The 18,653-nt window shown below is 40.8% G+C and overlaps 4 protein-coding genes across 4 annotated transcripts; 1 reads left to right on the top strand and 3 right to left on the bottom strand.

The window, feature by feature from the left end:
* Positions 1–1,477: 1,477 nt before the first annotated feature.
* On the bottom strand, positions 1,478–10,348 carry LOC144063751 (uncharacterized). Its single transcript, XM_077585589.1, has 2 exons — positions 9,935–10,348; positions 1,478–3,889 (listed from the first exon to the last, which is right to left on the bottom strand). The coding sequence occupies exons 1-2, from the start codon at positions 10,056–10,058 to the stop codon at positions 2,583–2,585; spliced, it is 1,431 nt and encodes a 476-aa protein (XP_077441715.1). The 5' UTR covers positions 10,059–10,348; the 3' UTR covers positions 1,478–2,582.
* LOC144063758 (histone H1-like) lies at positions 8,128–18,319 on the top strand. The gene is made up of 2 exons (XM_077585596.1): positions 8,128–8,240; positions 17,545–18,319. Exon 2 carries the CDS (start codon positions 17,624–17,626, stop codon positions 18,317–18,319), a length of 696 nt encoding a protein of 231 aa, XP_077441722.1. The 5' UTR covers positions 8,128–8,240; positions 17,545–17,623.
* Positions 14,378–14,759, bottom strand: LOC144063773 (histone H2B-like). Its single transcript, XM_077585611.1, has one exon. It carries the CDS (start codon positions 14,751–14,753, stop codon positions 14,379–14,381), a length of 375 nt encoding a protein of 124 aa, XP_077441737.1. The 5' UTR covers positions 14,754–14,759; the 3' UTR covers position 14,378.
* Positions 15,573–15,942, bottom strand: LOC144063776 (histone H4). The gene has a single exon (XM_077585615.1). The coding sequence runs from the start codon at positions 15,932–15,934 to the stop codon at positions 15,623–15,625; it is 312 nt and encodes a 103-aa protein (XP_077441741.1). The 5' UTR covers positions 15,935–15,942; the 3' UTR covers positions 15,573–15,622.
* Positions 18,320–18,653: the final 334 nt, after the last annotated feature.

Genomic DNA, 18,653 nt, shown 5'->3' with positions numbered 1-18,653 from the left:
CAATGTTTGCCAGCGGGATTTCATATTAGAAGGCCTCTCGATTAACATTTCTAAACAGTCAAGGATAACATACACTTTTAAAGCTAAATGTTTCCGGTATTCTAGAGGCATTGACATGCTCAAGTGTTCTCTTTCTGGTCAGTAAATCTATTTTTAGAGCCTGATGAGTCTTGTGTTATTCTCAAACTGTCAAATTTAGATTTCACATCAACATTTTCAATGATGAGTCTTTGGCACTCATCACTTGTCATCTTGCACAGCTGGGAACTGCACATTTGTTTTTCAAAAGGTTCCCAATCCTCAGTTAGAGATGAGGTTGCACCTGCAGGTGATGATGACCCGTCCCCAGCTTCGGATGAGGCATTCACAGATGTTTCTGACGACGTGGCTTCTTCTGGATTTGCATGTTCGTTTTGGAGACGCCCTAACTCCAGCAGAGCGTGTGCAACTGATTTATGTCTTTGTACCATGGACGATCATTACATTATAGAACAAATACACTAACATCATGTACAGTATGTATACTGTTGTGCCACTCCAAGCGACCTGCTCCTCTTCCCAGGGTCGGTCGGCATAGGGCTGACAGTCCGCAGATTGGAGGATGTACCAGATCCTCTGGACTTGAACACAATTCAGTTGCAATCTTAATTAAAATAATTAAAGGGATCATTCAGTCGGAATGGACCATTTCTCACATTTTCTAATCAGGAAAATTATATTAACATGCATTTTCAATTTCATCCATTTGTTTTGGAGAAATCAGTACATAACTTCAGAATTCTAATATAATAATAGCCATATAGCCCGGGACCATAGAGCACCATGTCTGACCAGTAAGAAGCTGTTTTCATCCTGAAAACCTCGTCCGTCGGACTAACATTAATTGCGGCTTTGATAGCAGAGTTTTGCTAGGGGAGCTAACTAGCTGCCTGCCTGGAGTCGAACAAAACTTGCTTTGCTAAATGTCTAAAACCGGAGACCAAACGCAACTAAAATTCATACGCACATTCCTACTCTTGTCCACGCCAACCTGTAAAAGTAAAAAGTAACAATCGGCACAATATTTGTTATTTTGATCATGTCCCCCCCCATCATAGGACCTCACTTACGTTATGTTAATAAAATCCCAAATAATGAACTGATCACTTTATATTTTCACAGGTTGAGGTGGACAAGAGTACCCGCCCCGCTGGTCGATCATTTCTAGTGGCACCTCACTTGGATTACTTCAGTCTGGCCGTACAAATGTTATACAGTCAAATTTCAAATTCTAATCTTAATTACTAAGATCTAATGGTGTCAAAAATAAGTCATATTACTTAATATATATGTATGACAACAATACATTTATTTCAAAATGTAATAAGGCCCTCTATGGGCTATCATGTCATGCTGCCGCCACAAGAGTGAGCAGTACGACAACATATCCTTTGAACAAATGAGTTTTTCTTGGTGCCAAGTCACTGAGAGAAAGGAGTTTGAAGAGCTGCTTGGTACTTTATTCAGGATCACATTCAGGTAAATTTTTCATCTCACCACAGAGTCAAGTTTCTCCAAAGTCAATTTCAATCAATCAATCAATCAATCAATCAATCAATCTCTCTCACTCACTCTGCTTTGAGTGTTTGAGCACAAGTGCTAATTCTCAACACTTGTCCACAGGAGTCCTTTAAGAAAATACTTCAAGAATACAAGAAGGTAGAGAAAATGCACAAATGTAGATTATTTACAATCACTGTAAAAGTAAGTACTGTCAATGTTAAAGGTACTGTCTGACAGATTTGTTTTGGCCTGTCTGGGTAGTTTCTGGGCAGAGACTTGACGTTCTGACTGGTGGACTGGTTCCGTGGAAGTCTTAGGAGTTTGATTGCTGTGTTTTGTCTGCATATGATTGAAGGACTGGTTTCACACTTGTTCCTGGTTGGCTGCTGCCCGAGTGAATGTTGTGTTTACAGTATCTTAAAACCCCCCAAAATGTAATTTATTTATTAAACTATATATTTACATAAAAAGGGACAGTACATTTACATGCAAACATGCCAAATTATAGCCATGGGCAGATTTAAATCTGCAACCCTTTTGGCAATTAGTAATTGGTAACATTTTGAATAAAAATATTTTTTTTATTTTTAAAAGGTAATACAAGTCAAGATATAATACTAGAAGTAAACGGATCAGTCGGTGGCAGGCACCCAACAGAGCTAGTGTGCACAAAAAGATGTGCTTTCTTTAGCATCTTTTAAATGTAAACGCTAAATTGCAGCGCTGGGCAAAACAGTCATTACATTGGCTGCCATTGACGGATGTCCACCTTTCGGCGAGTGCTTCTGTATTTTCAGGACTTTATGATGCAAAGCCTTGTAAAAACTACATGGACTGAAAAGCACCACCTGTGTTGACCCGGATGGATGGACGCAAACCTGCTTCAGTCGGTGCTCAGTCTATGTATTTTTCTGAGCCGTCACATCATAAAGCACTCGCCGAAAACACAAAAGCCCAAAAGCTGGGCATCCTTCAATGATGGGCGGATGTAACTAACGATGTTATTGGCCACCTCTGCTAAAATGAGATCATGTCAAGCTTCATTGATCACTGCTATTCTCACCAGGACACTTGTGCCTCTTAACTTTATCCTTACTTGCCAATCTTTGACCACAAATTGAGCACGCAAAAGTTTTCTCACAAGTGTTGGATCTTGTGTGTACATTTAGGTGTCCCTTTTGAGTAAAATTTTGACCACAAATTGAGCAGTCAAACGGTTTTTCACCAGTGTGGGTTCTTCTGTGTATATTTAGGTGTCCCTTCCGAGTAAAGTTTTGACCACAAACTGAGCAGGTATAAGGTTTCTCACCAGTGTGGGTTCTTGTGTGTGTTTTTAAGCTTTCATTCTGAGCGAATTTTTGACCACAAACCGAGCATTCAAAAGGTTTCTCTCCAGTGTGGGTTCTTGTGTGTATTTTCAAATTTGCCTTCTGGGAGAACTTTCTACCACAAACTGTGCAGCAAAAAGGTTTCTCACCAGTGTGCACTCTTGTGTGCATTTTTAAGTTTACACGCACAGCAAATTTTTGACCACAAACTGAGCAGACATACGGTTTCTCTCCAGTGTGGGTTCTTGTGTGTATTTTTAAGGTTGAACTCTGAGCGAATTTTTGACCACAAACCAAGCAGGCAAACGGTTTCTCTCCAGTGTGGGTTCTTGTGTGTAGTTTAAAGTTTGCTTTCTGAGAGAACTTTCTACCACAAACTGAGCATGCAAAAGGTTTCTCACCAGTATGGGCTCTTGTGTGTATTTTTAAGCCTAAATTTGAAGAAAAACTTTGGCCACAAACTGAGCAGGTAAAAGGTTTCTCTCCAGTGTGGGTTCTTATATGTGTTTTTAAATTGCCCTGACTAGACAAATTTTGACCACAAATTGAGCAGGCAAAAGGTTTCTCTTCAGTGTGGAGAATCATATGGTTTTTCCAAGTACACTTGTAGCCAAAGGTTTTCCCACAGTGAGAACATTTCCAACGTTTGCGATCAGATTGTTGACCGTCATTAGTGTGAGGAGCGCATGACGTGTCATGACCATCTGACATTGGTGCTAACTGGCTGTCTGCTTGTGATCCTCCATAGTGCTCACCATCAGTTTCAATTTTTATGTGTTGACTTGAGCTGCTTCTTGGAGGTTCCGCCTCTTTTTTCTCTGCATAATGACCGTCAACTTCAGTCTTCAAATGGACACCAGTCACGGGAAAATCTGTGAAATCTTCCTCCTCTTTAATGTATGGTGCCAGCTGCTCCTCTTTCTTTATGTCAGGGGGCTGTGGCTGCTCTTGAAGAGGCTCCAAGTCCTCCTCCTCTTTAATGCCATGAAACTTAGGACGAAGATTTTTCTCAGTGATGTCTGCGGGGAAAAATGACACGCATGGTTTAGTCATGTCGGTCTCTTTGGGCCGTCCCAGCTGCTTACAAAACTGTTACAAAATTAACAGAATTCCTCCTTGGCTGATATTCATCCAATCTACTGGGGGGGGAAAATACATGCTTGTTTTGAAGAGTTGCAGCGCCGATTGCTCTACCCTTCCTTTAGCAAGAGTTCCCCAAAATCTGTTCAGAAGCTATGCTGAAAAAATGTCTTTCCCCTCAATGTCCTCTAATATGACTCATTTGAGCACGATAGAAAGAAGTCACAATTACAGATGCTTTTCTAACATGGATGACTTCCAAAGTACTTGTAAACAACTCCAAGTTCTTATATGCCGCCATGGAGGCTGTGATTATTGGCGCTTGGTATTTCGCTATCCGTGCCTTGTGTGCGGACCCAGAGGCATTTTTTGAAAGTTTGATGGTGCTGCGCCATCGGTGCCGAGTATCAAACATGTTTGATCATTTTGGTGCTTAGGCGCCATCGACTCTACGTGTGCGCAGCACAAGAGCCGATGTCTCGCTGCTAACTATCCACGGCGAATGCACTCTTAATACACCAAATACAGTAGCGCTCTATTGAGTAAATTTCGGAGGCCCTAATGTAGGGCTTACAGTAACACCATATTTCATGAGAAGCAGCCCCCAGTAGTCTTCTTTTTCGGCATAGTAGCAAAACATAAAGCGATGTCCTCCTCAGCTCGGAGGTCGCCATCATGAATGGTCACATGATCGCAAACACCGACTCAGTGGCCTTGTGGTAGAGTGTCCGCCCTGAGACTGGGAGGTTGTGGGTTCAATCCCCGGCCGGGTCATACCAAAGACTATAAAAATGGGACCCATTGCCTCCCTGCTTGACACTCAGTATAAAGGGTTGGAATTGGGGGGTTAGATCACCATGTGATTCCCAAGCGCAATCATTGCTGCTCACCACTCCCTCAGGGGATGGGTCAAATGCGGAGAACGAATTTCGCCCCCACTTAGTTGGACGTGACAATCAGTGGAATTTACCTTACCTTACCTTACGTGATCAACGCAACTTTAAGGTGCTATGACAACAGTGCCTCGTGTGCACCTATGGAGGACCAAAACTGCCGAAATAAATGTAAGAATAAAAAGTATAATTAAAAAATTAATTACAAAAAATAAATATAAATGGAAATAAAAACATGGAAATAAATATATAAATATAATTAAATATCAATCAATCAATAAAAACGCTCTGCTCTCGCATTTCTTTATTTCATGCTGCAGACGCTCTGTCAGGACTAAATGTTATTCAAATGAGGGGGGCGGTCCTAAGTGGGTCTTGGGTTGGACTCCGCAGTTCCAAACTGCCTTTCAATGTTTGAGTGAGCGGGTTGGCAAACAAGAAAGTCTCGCCGGCTTGCATTGGAGAGCTCCAGCAATGGACGACTAACTTGTCCACTGTCACCTCGACTTGTTGTCGAGCAACTCAAGTCGCAAGTTGTGGTGACACAAGTGCAACTGCATTACCAATATTTAAAACGGATGACATTAAATGCAGTCAAATACAGTACTTCAAAAATATGGCATGCAATGAATGTGAAAGCGCATATAGTATATACATAAATATATACAGTATTTACATAAATTAACATGTATACATCCTAATATTTAGAATTAATAAAAACTAATTTTGCTGCTTTTGCTGATGTTTTAGATTTTTGTCGAGGTATCGTTTCGGTATCGAGGTATTTTATGCAGGTATACTATCGGAGGCAAAATTTAGAAGCATCTACCAAATTGATTATCAGCAGACCGGACATGTCTCTCAATTAACTCTACACAATAGTGTTGTCTCTAGCACATTAGATACAACACTGGCAAGGGCTATTGGCCTGTAGTTTGCCGAACTGTTCAGTTTCCCTGTCTTGTCTTTAATTATTGGTACAAGCACAACCAAAAACATTGATTCAGGCAACTCCCCATGACCCAAAAAGCCAGTGAAACACCAAAGGGCACACTTTCTTACTGGCAAATTTGAAATGCTCAGCTGTAATATCCAGGCCACAGGCCTTTAGTCTCCTAGCTTCTGGATTACTTCATGAACTTCAGCAGAAGTAACGACAACATCATCACTAAAGTCAATACTATCTACTACAAACAGATGATCTTTTACACTATTTAACAGATCATAATAATGATTGTAAAATTTCATCAGGACCACTCACCTCATCAATATTAGATGAGGTGGATATTTTACAGTTGTTAAAAGTTCTTATTTCTTTCAATAAGTCATTAACATTATTTCTTTGGAGCTTGTTTGCCAGAGAGGCTGCCCTCCGAGTACTTCAGTTTCTTTTAAATATACCTGAGTGCAGATATAAACCTAACATTAGTAAAAAAAAAATTAAAAAAATGTATATACTGTATATTCTCAAACAATGGACCCTGTCTGCTTTTACCTGCCTCTGCCCATTTTTTTTTTAAAAGCATATCGGGCCTCTATGTGCAGCTCTTGAACATACCGTAATCCTTCCAACTTGGCTTCACATTTGAAACTTTGGCCACATGTTTGCAAAGAGGCCTGCTTGCAGTAACAAGAGACGCCACAATGGTTTCTACAGAGAACTTAATTCCTGACAGTGCTGTACATGACGACAATTTATATCCCGACATGCTAGAGCGGGGGTGGACAAACTTTTTGACTTGCGGGCCACAATGGGTTTGAAATTTTGACAGATGGGCCGGACCAGGAGCATTTGGATCTTATAGCACAGTAAAAACACACAGATAAATGTACAACCCAATTTACTTATAGTGTGCACTAAGGACTGTGTTTTTCAAAAGTGCAAAATCCACATATTTAAAACAGCTTTTCCAATAGCTTCATTTTTATTGTTTTAGCTCAACTTTTGCTGTGTTTTTATGCTTTGTAAAGTGGCCTTGGGTGTTCTGAAAGGTGCTGTTTTTAAATGAAATGTATTATTATTATTATTATTATTATTATTATTATTATTATTATAAAATAGCCCTAATCCAGGTAGTATGTTTGCCTCAATGAATATGCAAGATGCGGCATTTACACACTATTTGGTAAAGTGGGAGGAGAAATGTAAATAGATTATAATAGCACATACACTGTGATCTGTCAAACCTGGTGACTGCATCTATTATTAATAGATTTCAATTCAAGGTGTAAAGCTAAAGAATTTTTTTCCATTGGCCCACCCATTTTTAACCCGGGCCCACAGTACGTGTGACACATGCGGCTGCATGATAGCCGCTGCTGCCTGTCACGCGCTGAGGACAAAGCGCGTACATCCAATCCGTCTCTGACCACTTTTCCATCTCCGTGGGGGACGCATAGCACACGGTGTTTGTGCAGCAGCTCAAAAAGAAGCCAAAAGCCAACGAGGAAACGCTCATAGAAATGCTCGACGCACGCCCCGGGGATGTATTCACCAATATCAACAGTCTCCTGCATGTGCGCTCCTCACCTCACCCATGACAACATGTAGAAAGAACATCTTCAGCTGTCAAAATGATCAAAACACGCAACAGTGCCACAATGTTGACTGATAGACTGAACTCTTTGTCCCTGCTTTCTTTCAAAAAAGAATTGACCGATTCTCTGGACTATCAGGACATTATTGCTGTGTTCAACACAAAACCCTGCCGTCTCCTGCTGTAAATGTCCAAATCCAAATCCAATAAGATAAGATAAGATCCACTGATTGTCACACCCATCTAAGTGGGGCAAAATTTGTTCTCTGCATTTGACCCATCCCCTGAGGGAGCGGTGAGCAGCAACAGCGCCGCGCTCGGGAATCATGTGGTGACCTAACCTCCCAATTCCAACCCTTAATGTTGAGTGTCAAGCAGAGTGACAATCGGTCCCATTTTTATAGTCTTTGGTATGACCCGGCCGGGAATTGAACCCATGACCTCCCAGTCTCAGGGCGGACACTCTAACCACTCGCGCACTGAGCTGAACAAAAAAAAAAAAAAAAAAAAATTGAATTTTTTTCTAGCCTTATTGGATAAGTTCGGCGGGCCAGATTGAAACGCATAACGGGCCGTATTTGGACCGCGGGCCGGGGTTTGCCCATGTCTGTGCTAGAGCATCGGTCGGGACCTTAATGTCTCCCAGCAAGGCAGACAATTTGGACCAGTCTATTTTCCCCACACCAATGTCATTCTCCACAGGCATCAACACTGGTAAGTTGCCTGTACACCACGTGGAAGGGTATATGGTTTGTAACAGCCAAATCATCATCAATTGTCATCATATCTATGGAATTGTGGGCGTCTTTCGTACAAAGGCAGTGGTCCAGCCAGGAAGTTGAATGCCAGGCCTCACTGATGTAAGTAATAACTATCTTTTGGCAATAGTACTCTGACAGACAAAATCAATCCATTATGTGTACAGGACTGAATTAGATGATTACCAAATAAAGAAATGGCATCAGATACATCAGCATTCATATCACCAACAACACAAATACAAGTAGAGGAACTGTCATGAATAAAAGACATATTAAAAGCAAGCCTGATAGATAAAAGGCTATTGAGGTACTCATCCTCATTTTGAATGCACTCCTATGGGGTATAGACGTTAAAAATTATTATTTTCTTATCATCATAATTGACCTAAATTTCAATAGCCCAATCAATGCATAATCTTATAAAGCTATCCAACTGGTCATACTTTTTGTTCCACATTATGGCCACTCCCCCTGGAATTCGGCCCTGGTGATTTAAGTACTTAAATCAGTCGTTGATTCACCTGCCCCATAAAAGTCCTTGTGAAAAGAATTTAGCCTTTCAAGGTCCTGTTTGGCCAGGAATGTCTCTTGGATGCACAACATGTCAAATTTGCCCATTAATTTGTCCACCACGACAACGTGATTTACTGGCTTCACTGTGGCCCACGCGCATTGTAGGACACGACACGGATGTTCATCAGGAGATTAATTCATATCGTGGCTATGCTGAACATACTGTGCACTCTGGTTCTCCGCAGGCATCTCACTTTACTACTCCTCTCATTAGCAAAAACCATGGGACCGCGTGCCTTATAATAACGCCGTACATAAATCCCAGCGGGTTAGAGTTTTGAATCATACACGTCAGCAATATTAGTGCATTCGGCAGTGATGTGAAATGAGCGGTACCTACCCCGTGCTGACTCGAGCTTTCGACACACCACCGTCTTATTCTGCAGTTATTCTCAGTCACATAGTCACGTAGTGTATATATTTTTGTTATTTTTATTTCCATTTATATTTATTGGAATTATATATTTTTTATATTCATTTTTAGTCATTTATTTATTTTAAATTTTGGTCCCCTGTACATATCTACCCCCGGGAGCGTGCACAAAACCAGGCTATGCAAGCCTGACTCACGTTAGCCTTGATTAGACGTGGCTGCATTGGGTTAGTGCAGTTAGTCCCTAAACTAACTGTTTAGGGACCTTCACATTTGGCCCGGCCCTGCTGAACAATACTAGAGCTCTCTTAAGCTAATTAAGTCTTGTGGAGCTGAATTGAAATATACTTTAAAGCGTTTGTGGAAAATTCTACATGATCTTTGTTATTATAACCAACAGCTCGTTTGTTTTAATTTTTTTTGCGGCCAGAGTGAGGTCCTAAGAAACAGGTAGCAGTGTTTTCAGAAATTAGTGGGACAATGAAGAATCAATTAAAATATCATAACAGCGTTTTCTCAAGAACAATCTACCTTGCCTAGATGTGGTAGTTAATTGTTAAGTACAGTTGCAATAACTAAAGATGGACTATGGATTTGAAGTTCAAACCCCAATTGAGTGGACAGTGCAGGCACATTATCATGTGCCCCTTTTTTATTTTTACTTTGAGCACCTGCCCCTCTGAAGGTCACTACTGCACGCCCGAACCCCGCACTTCAGTCTGTCGTTGACAACGCCCACTTTTCAACGAGTACACAATGATGCAAGCCTCGAATAAATACACAGATTCTGTTGAAACTAAACACAGGATAGTATTGTAAAAACGAATTGACTTAACATGTGACAAACCTGTTGTATTCAACACAATTGGAGATTGCTCGGAAACAGCGTCCAGCAGTTTACGTTCTTGCTCGTTTTCCTCTTGTGCTTTACAAAACTCATCTTCGTACTTCACTTTCGTTCTTGCGTACATTTCACGACGCTTTATGCTCACACTCGATCTCTGCTGAGCCAACGTGTGCAATAGCAAACGCGTCTCCTTTGTTAGAGGCTATCAAGCTAAGCTAAACTTAGCTAAGCTAAGGAAAGCCGATAAGTTTCGACGAGCAACTGAGACGAGTTTAATAGAACACGAATGTGTAACTACTAAAGTAGTCATGCACGCACAGTATCAAGGCATGAGTCGGTTCAGGACGAATTATGAAGCGCGTCTGGTTCCTAATGGCTAAAGTAGTCAATAAAGTATTGGCAGTAACATGTGTCGTAGGCTATTTACGTCACTCCAGCTCGTGTCGCAGACTACTTACGTCACCGGTCACCATCCGACGCGACTTGTTTTAAACACAAAAACAATTCACAAACTCTCGCTGGGAAATAACGTCACAACAAAAAATAAATACATAAAAAAGAAGAAACTAGGTAATTCGAGACCTCTTCACATAGCATCTAGTCCGTATTTGAGTCCTTCAAGATTGACAAGGAAGCAAAATGTGACTGCAATTAAATTTTAAACAACACAAAGAATGTTTTTTATTTATTTTGTAATTTACATTTGTGAATGTAGTATTTACCCATAATTATTAGTATATTACAAACTCTCCTTACTTCGATTGGTACATTAGTTAAACAATAAAGAATTTGGTCCAAATATAGTTTTGGTACTTTATCCAATTTAATTTGCATCCATAATGTAACATTCTTCCAAAATTCCTTTGTTATACTACAAGAGAAAAATAAATGATCAATTGTTTCCTCCTCTCGATCGCAAAAACCGTATGGCTCCACGCAAACCCAAACCGCTTTTTTAACATAGCTGCTACTGGGTAACAACCATGTATCATTTTAAATTGCATTTCTTTTATTTTAGGAGAAATTGGCTATTTCAAAAAGTTCACATCATTCTTTGTAAGTTTACTTTCCCTATTACGATTTTTAACACTTCCATCAAAATCCCAAAATATATTCATTTTGTAATGTTTATTGAAACATTTGTTATCACACTTCTTATCTTTAACCGAGATGTGCTATAATTGAATGTTTGGTAGCATGTTTTGTCTTTTAGAGTAAAGTATTTTTAATCATTTTTGTTAAGGGCACACCCGGCACAGGAACTGCTTTACAAACTCTGTTGTATTCTCTTATTGCGATTGTTATGTTTAATTTTCTCTCAAATTCTTCCAAACTTAGAAAATGACTATTTTCATCTAATATATCAATAAGAAAGATAATGTTTTTCTCATACCATTCGTGAATTAAGTCTTCCTATTGGATGTAATTACTCTGTTTTTCCACAAGGTGGAGCCATGTGGTGAAAAAATATGGGTAAATAGTGTTCGGGTGTATGTTGAGGAGCAAAAGATGTCTCCTCTCAAATATTAGGGTTACTGCACCTCAACTTTGTTGTTTGTGCACAGTGCCACTTTACATCAAACACTGCTGATGCTCCAAACGCAATTCCGTTGTTTTCTGTGCAATGACAATCTTGAATCTTAACTTTAATTTTGTACCACATTCCCTTACCACAACTCTCACCAGCTCACTTGTCAGTGCGTTTAGAGCCTTAAAAAAAAAAAAAAAAAACATAATTAACATCACTTTGGTATTATCATTTCAGGGTTTTCCCCAGAAATCTTGCTAAGATTGGTCCTGTCAATGTGGGGGGTAGGATGACTGGGGGTAAAGCACATTTGTAGTTTTTTTTTTTTTTGTTGGTCTGGCAAGGCTTCTCAAAGTTGCTTAGTGCCAGTAAAAGCGATACAGACCCGATGCCATGACAAAGGTACCATTCAACTAGTTGTAGGTCCATGGTTCATCCGAAGAATAAAAAGTATTTTATGAAAGTTTAAAGTTCTTTTAGCACGTTTGCCTCCCAGTGTAGAGGTTGTGGGTTCGATTCCAGGCTCCAGCTTTCCTGCATGTTCTCCTCGTGCCTGTGTGGGTTTACTCCGTTTTCCTCTTAAATTCCTAAAACGTGCGGTGTAGGTTAATTGAATTAAAATGTCCCAAGGTGTGACTGTATGGACGGTTGTTTGTCTCTGTATGCCCTGCAATGGTTTCTTCCTGAACTCAGTACTACTCCTTCATTTCCTGCCTTTCATGATTGGACAAATTGATTAATCCAGGTGTGCCTGACCTCAGTAACCACGACGACAATGGCCAAAAACACCTGGATTAATCAGTTTGTCCAATCATGAAAGACAGGAAATGAAGAATTAGTGGATTTGTGCAAAGAGCCCATTGGCTGGCAACCAGTTTAGGCTGTAGCCCACCACTCCGTATTAACAAAATGGATGGATGCACTTCGGGTAGGATATTAATTAGTCTTATCTACCGGCGTTTACTCGCTTGACATGTCAGAAAGCTTCTTTGATTGGCTACTTTCCATTCACGTCACAGTCTGTGAAGTCAACTCGCTCAGGAAACCACGGTTTCCCCCACTCATATGAAGATTTTCGTCGTAAATATTGAACATGTTCAATATTTAAGATTGTTGAACCCGACTGGATTTGGACCCTATTATCGGGACAAACCCAACACATAAAGACAATGTTATAAGACATAAGATTGTCGGGAATTTGACGTCCTTGGTCGGGAAGGGTGCAATATCGTGACAAAAATAGCCTGATTGTCTTTATGTGTGTACTCGGCTTAAATGCAGTAAGCCGTCCTGCTGGGTCAAATAGACTCCTCCATTTCAACCCATCCCTTGTTTCCAATTAACATAATATTGTACATATCAACGTTGTAGCTCAATATCAGGTAATGGAACTTATTTACCCCACAAGAGTGCATACCCAATGAAATGTGAATTAGTGCTGTATTATACTGAAACATCTTTAAGCTGTTTGTCAATAAAACAAAATCTTTCAAACTGTCGTTCACCGTAACAGAATCTTTCACGCAGATGCGAACATTCGTAGAAAATGGCAAACAGAAAGGGCAAACTTGAAATGCTGAGTGGCTGGCTTGACTCCGTAAAACTAAAAGGCGGCTAGCTCCACCGCAGTGTCCTTTGCTCGCTAAATACTTGAAGTCAAACAATCATTACATTTTGTGTTCGGGTAAGTCGTCTCAGACAGTGCTCGAAATTTCTCGGCCTTGTTTAATTTAGCCTATCTGATCTTAGCTTAGCTTGCTAGCCGCCAAAAAAAGGAGACGCGTTTGTAATATCGCCAAGTTGGCTCAGCAGGCGTCACGTGTGGGCGTTAAGTGTCGTAACTGGATAGCTTATAGGCTTTTGAAGCCATGTCGCCATATTACTACTCCCAAGAAATGTTTCTCGGCATACGATCCTATATTGTACATTTACAGTATCGAGATTGGTGAACATCTGAGACAGTAACGGTCATGATTTATGAGTGCTTAAAATTTGTTAAACATAAACAAGAGGACTATTTTAAGACATTTTACAACTTGCCTTGCTTGCTGATGTTTGCAGGAGGAAACTTGTATAATTTTTAATTAAAGAATTATACCTGTAACTCAACAAAAGATGCCTTCTAAGGAAAATACGAATTTTAAAAACAAGATTAAGCAAGCATTTAGTGTAAGTTTTTTTTACCCTTAATTGAAAGCAGAATATTTGTTATTATGCAGTGTTTCTAATTAAAGAATTATAAATTCCAAAAGCAATGCATGCCCATGTTTTTTTTTAATTAAAAAAAAAAAACATACTTGAAAACTTTTCCACAATTATTTAGATTCAGCCATGACTATTTTCATTTATCAGACGCGTACCAAATCTTTCAGTGTACCTAGTACCTACTAAGTCATCATGGTTTTTAAAATCAGAAAATAATTAGTAACATTCATTTTGTAAATATAACTCATGTTTTGAATGAAAACTATGCTATATCCATTATTTTTGGGCTTTTAAATTATTATCCTTGACAGACCTAGATACTGTTTCTTGAAGGCAGTCTGAAATATTGAAGTAAAGCCACGCAATGACTCTAGGCACAGAGGTGGGCAATCTCGGTCCTCGAGGGCCGGAGTCCTGCAGGTTTTGTAGGTTTCTCACTTCCAACACAAGCTGATTCCAATCAACAGGATCGTTATCAGGCTTATGCAGAGCTTGCTGATGAGCTGATCATATATCAGCTGTGTTGGAGAAGGGCAACACGCAAAACCTGCATGACTGCGGCCCTCGATGCCCACCTCTGCTCGAGGGTCATCGTGTTAATAGCAGACAAAAAGGATAAGTAGGCGACAGTCATGTAGGAGTTGGAATACTTTTCAGAGAATATGGGTGGCTCTTAAAAGAGCCGTTGGTTTGAAGTAACGCGGTAGTGATTTACTTGGAGCTGGTGTACTTGGTGACGGCCTTGGTGCCTTCAGACACGGCGTGCTTAGCCAGCTCGCCGGGAAGCAGAAGACGCACCGCGGTCTGGATCTCCCTGGACGTGATGGTGGAGCGCTTATTATAGTGAGCCAAACGAGAAGCTTCCGAGGCGATGCGCTCGAAGATGTCGTTGACGAACGAGTTCATGATGCTCATGGCCTTGGACGAGATGCCGGTGTCCGGGTGGACCTGCTTCAGCACTTTGTACACGTAGATAGCGTAGCTCTCCTTTCTCTTGCCCCTTCTCTTCCGGCCAGGTTTGCCCGGGGCTTTGGAGACGGCTTTCTTGGAGCCCTTCTTAGGGGCGGACTTAGCTGGCTCAGGCATAGTAACTGTTCTAAGTACAAGCTACTTGACTTGGTTCGACGACAGGGAAGCCAGTGGTTTTATAGGAGACTCGTGCAACGAGCAGTGTGCTAACGCCACTCTCTGATTGGTAGACAGACTCTCAGTTTTGTGAGGCGCATACAAAAACCTCCCACTGAAAAGCCGAGTCTTTGTTGGCCATTTTCCGGACCTGAAAGAGGACGTTAACCGTAATTTGGCGCTTACTGGTCACTTCGCAGGTGAATGAACTGAACAGAACTTCGTAATTACCACATTTGATTGATTTGGCTTGTGTCCGTTTTGCTTATTTAGATACAATTTTACATCTGAAAACGCGTTTTTTAAACTCAATGGGATAAAGTGTTTCTCCACAATGAGTGCAAATTTGGTGTGCAATACTGAAAGGAAAAGCTTAGTATTTGTTTTTATCTATCATGTGCAGGTACCACATAAAACGTACTGCCACCATTAAACTACAGTAATGTAGTGTAAATCAAGATCGAAGCAGAGGTTGCACGAGCAAAAACGGTTATAATTATGGTAATTGTATTGCATATAAAACTCAAACACTTCCATTATTAAAAGGTAAAATTTCATTCAAATATTTGTACAAGAGTAAAATACATCTCTCTAATTAAAAGCCAGTTTATTACTGTCCTACACTGGACAAAAACACTATTTTTCATGTTTTGAGCAGTAAACGTAGCTCAAACTCATATTATGTCTAGAGTAATTGCATTTGTCGTTTTTAATTAGGAATATTCCATATATTAAATCAGTTTGTGTTTGATATGAAATGATTTCTCTCAGAGTAGGTGGGGGGCCCTTAAAAGGGCCTTTGGATTATAATGGACAAAGAGTGAGAAGATTCAACCTCCGAAGCCGTACAGAGTACGTCCTTGTCTCTTGAGTGCATACACCACATCCATGGCAGTCACCGTCTTCCGCTTGGCGTGCTCCGTGTAGGTGACAGCGTCACGGATGACGTTTTCCAGGAAAACCTTCAGCACACCACGAGTTTCCTCGTAGATGAGGCCGGAGATTCGCTTAACTCCTCCACGGCGGGCCAGACGACGGATAGCGGGCTTAGTGATTCCCTGGATGTTGTCACGAAGAACTTTGCGATGACGCTTAGCGCCTCCTTTGCCCAACCCTTTACCACCCTTTCCTCGGCCAGACATTATTGGGATATGAGTAATCACCTTAGTAGATTTAAATGAAGTTGAATAGTGGTGCTGGCTCATCTTATAACAAGACTACGGACCTGAATGGGGACAGGTAGCAAAACTTGTGGGTGGGCGGAGGGCGTCACTCAGCAGCCATAAGCGATCGCTTCTGTATTAGAGAATTCCACTACAAATTAAGTTGTCTGATTCACTTAAAATCGCTTTATCAACGGTAACAGACTTGTACTCATGGTTAACAAAATGAAAACAACAACAACTACTGTATATTTTTATTGACGCTACGTTTCCTGCGTAAAAAGCAGCGAGGAGGGTGTTTGTACGCATGCGCACAATTGAGAAAACCACAAACTCTCACTACTGGTTCGCCGCACAATACCTTCAGTCAGTCCAACATTCCTGATTAGCTTATCTTCTTCAACGGTACACCGTTGGATTCTGAGGGTTTGGATTTCGTACAAATGTAGTCTCCAGGCAGCATGCCATCACTTAACCAAGTTTTTTTTTTTAAGATAATATGAAGCGCTATTGTGTATTTCTATGTTCATACTGTTGTGCAGTTAAACAGAAGTTACTAAATTCCCCGTGTAGTCTTTTTTACATTGTTTTGGGGAAGTTTTAATTAATGCTGAAGCATTTGAACACATATTTCTTAAATGCGAAAGTATGTGTAATGAATACACAAGTTGTGAAAAAGTAGTCAAATGACAATACATTGAAATAGTAATTAGAAATTTCACTACTATTACATTCTCAATAGGAAAACATGACAAACTATTTACAATCTTCCCAACACTGTCAAAGAGTTATTCAATACTTTGTCACTGACATGTCTTCTAGGAGGCCTGCACATGCACAAGTGTGAGCAGGTTCTCTGTGTGGTGTGCAACAAAAGTTTACTACAATTATAATATCGGGACGAGATACTGAATACATGTGATGCACAACTAGGTCAAGTCAAATAAATGTCAATATTAGCCACACATTCAATAAAGTGCAAAATTAAAAAATGATACAATCGCGAGCAGTGTATACACAATAAGCACTGTAATCTATCTATATGTCTGACCTACGTGATACTGATGCGAAAGGCAAAAGCATTCACACCAATTGTTCCCATGCATACAGTATGTATTTAGACAAATTTGTTAAAAAAATCAGCTACTTTGTATTGTTTAAGTCAAACACATTCCATGACTTGGATATAAAATTGACAAGTGTTATCAGATAACTACAGACACAAGTCACAGGTTTCAGTCATGTGTGTTTGCTGCCCTCAGAAAACGTTGTATTTTTCCAAAACGATAATCAATACTCGCTTGATTAGAGTTTCAATCCATGGTTGAACATGTTACTTTATATGTAAAACACTTTTTGTAAAATAGTATTTTACTTTAAACCATATTATTTTAGAAATGAGTCAGGAAATTCGCCGAGTAGCGCTGCTCACGACAGTGTAGAGGTGAAGTCTAGAAGCTCTGCAAAAGAAATGCAGAAAGTATACGACTTTTAAACAGCTCCATTATGGAAATAAACAAGTGTGCGATCTATTAAAAGCATTTACGTTTATTTAAAATGCTTCCAATGTTGTTTTTCATCATTTGAAGTGTGCGGAGAAAACACAAGTGAGGAGAGTTTGTCAGCGCGCCGTGGAGCAAACTGCCCGATTGACTCTCCACGGTTCTCATGGTGCGTTTAAGTCCCACCTCTTGCTGGGGAAATAGCATCAGCCCGTTCAAAACACAAATAGCAGGCATCATGGCAGAAGTAGCACCAGCCCCAGCCCCGGCTAAAGCGACCAGGAAGAAGGCGTCCAAAACCGTGAAGAAGAGGGCCGGACCTAGCGTCAGCGAGCTCATCGTCAAGGCTGTGGCCGCCTCCAACGAGCGCAATGGCGTTTCCCTGGCTTCCCTCAAGAAGTCGCTGGCGGCCGCCGGCTACGACGTGGACAGGAACAGGTCCCGCGTCAAACTCGCCGTCGTTGGCCTGGTGACCAAGGGAACCCTGGTTCAGACCAAGGGCACCGGCGCCTCTGGTTCCTTCAAGATGAACAAGAAGGCCGAGGGGAAGGTGAAGGCGACCAGTAAACCAGCCACTAAGGCAGCTAAGAAGACCCCCGTTAAAGCTAAGAAGCCCGCGGCGAAGAAGGCGACGCCAAGCAAGAAGGCCAAAACAGCGGCAGCCAAGAAGACGGCAGCCAAGAAATCCCCCAAGAAGGCGGCAACGCCCAAGAAAGCAGCCAAGAAGGCCACCAAGAGCCCCAAGAAGGCCGCAACGCCCAAAAAAGCCCCCGCGGCCAAGAAGACCGCCGCTAAGAAGAGCCCCGCCAAGAAGGTGGCCAAGCCCAAAAGTGTCAAGAAGGCAGCACCCAAAAAGAAGTGAGACAACATTTATGTCCACAAAAGGCTCTTTTAAGAGCCACCAAATCTCATTTAAAGAGCGAACGTATTCCTTGTCTGCTAGATATGTCATATATTAAAAACACACATCCTTCGTGACCCGTGTCAAAACTCAGAAAAAAAAATACATCAAACATTAACAAATAAGTCATTAATCAATCAATAGCTGTTCATTTATTTGGGCTTTCATTCGAAATCAACACTAAGGAAATAGGACTTTTTATTCTTAAGCTCATGTCATTCTTTACATATCAATTAAAAAACATTCATGTCATTGATTGTGTTAAAACGGACATTTAACTTCATTATTTGAGCTT

This window comes from Vanacampus margaritifer, chromosome 14, assembly GCF_051991255.1.
Source record: "Vanacampus margaritifer isolate UIUO_Vmar chromosome 14, RoL_Vmar_1.0, whole genome shotgun sequence".
NCBI classification, from domain to species: domain Eukaryota; kingdom Metazoa; phylum Chordata; class Actinopteri; order Syngnathiformes; family Syngnathidae; genus Vanacampus; species Vanacampus margaritifer.
This window is presented reverse-complemented; position numbering and strand designations above follow the sequence as displayed.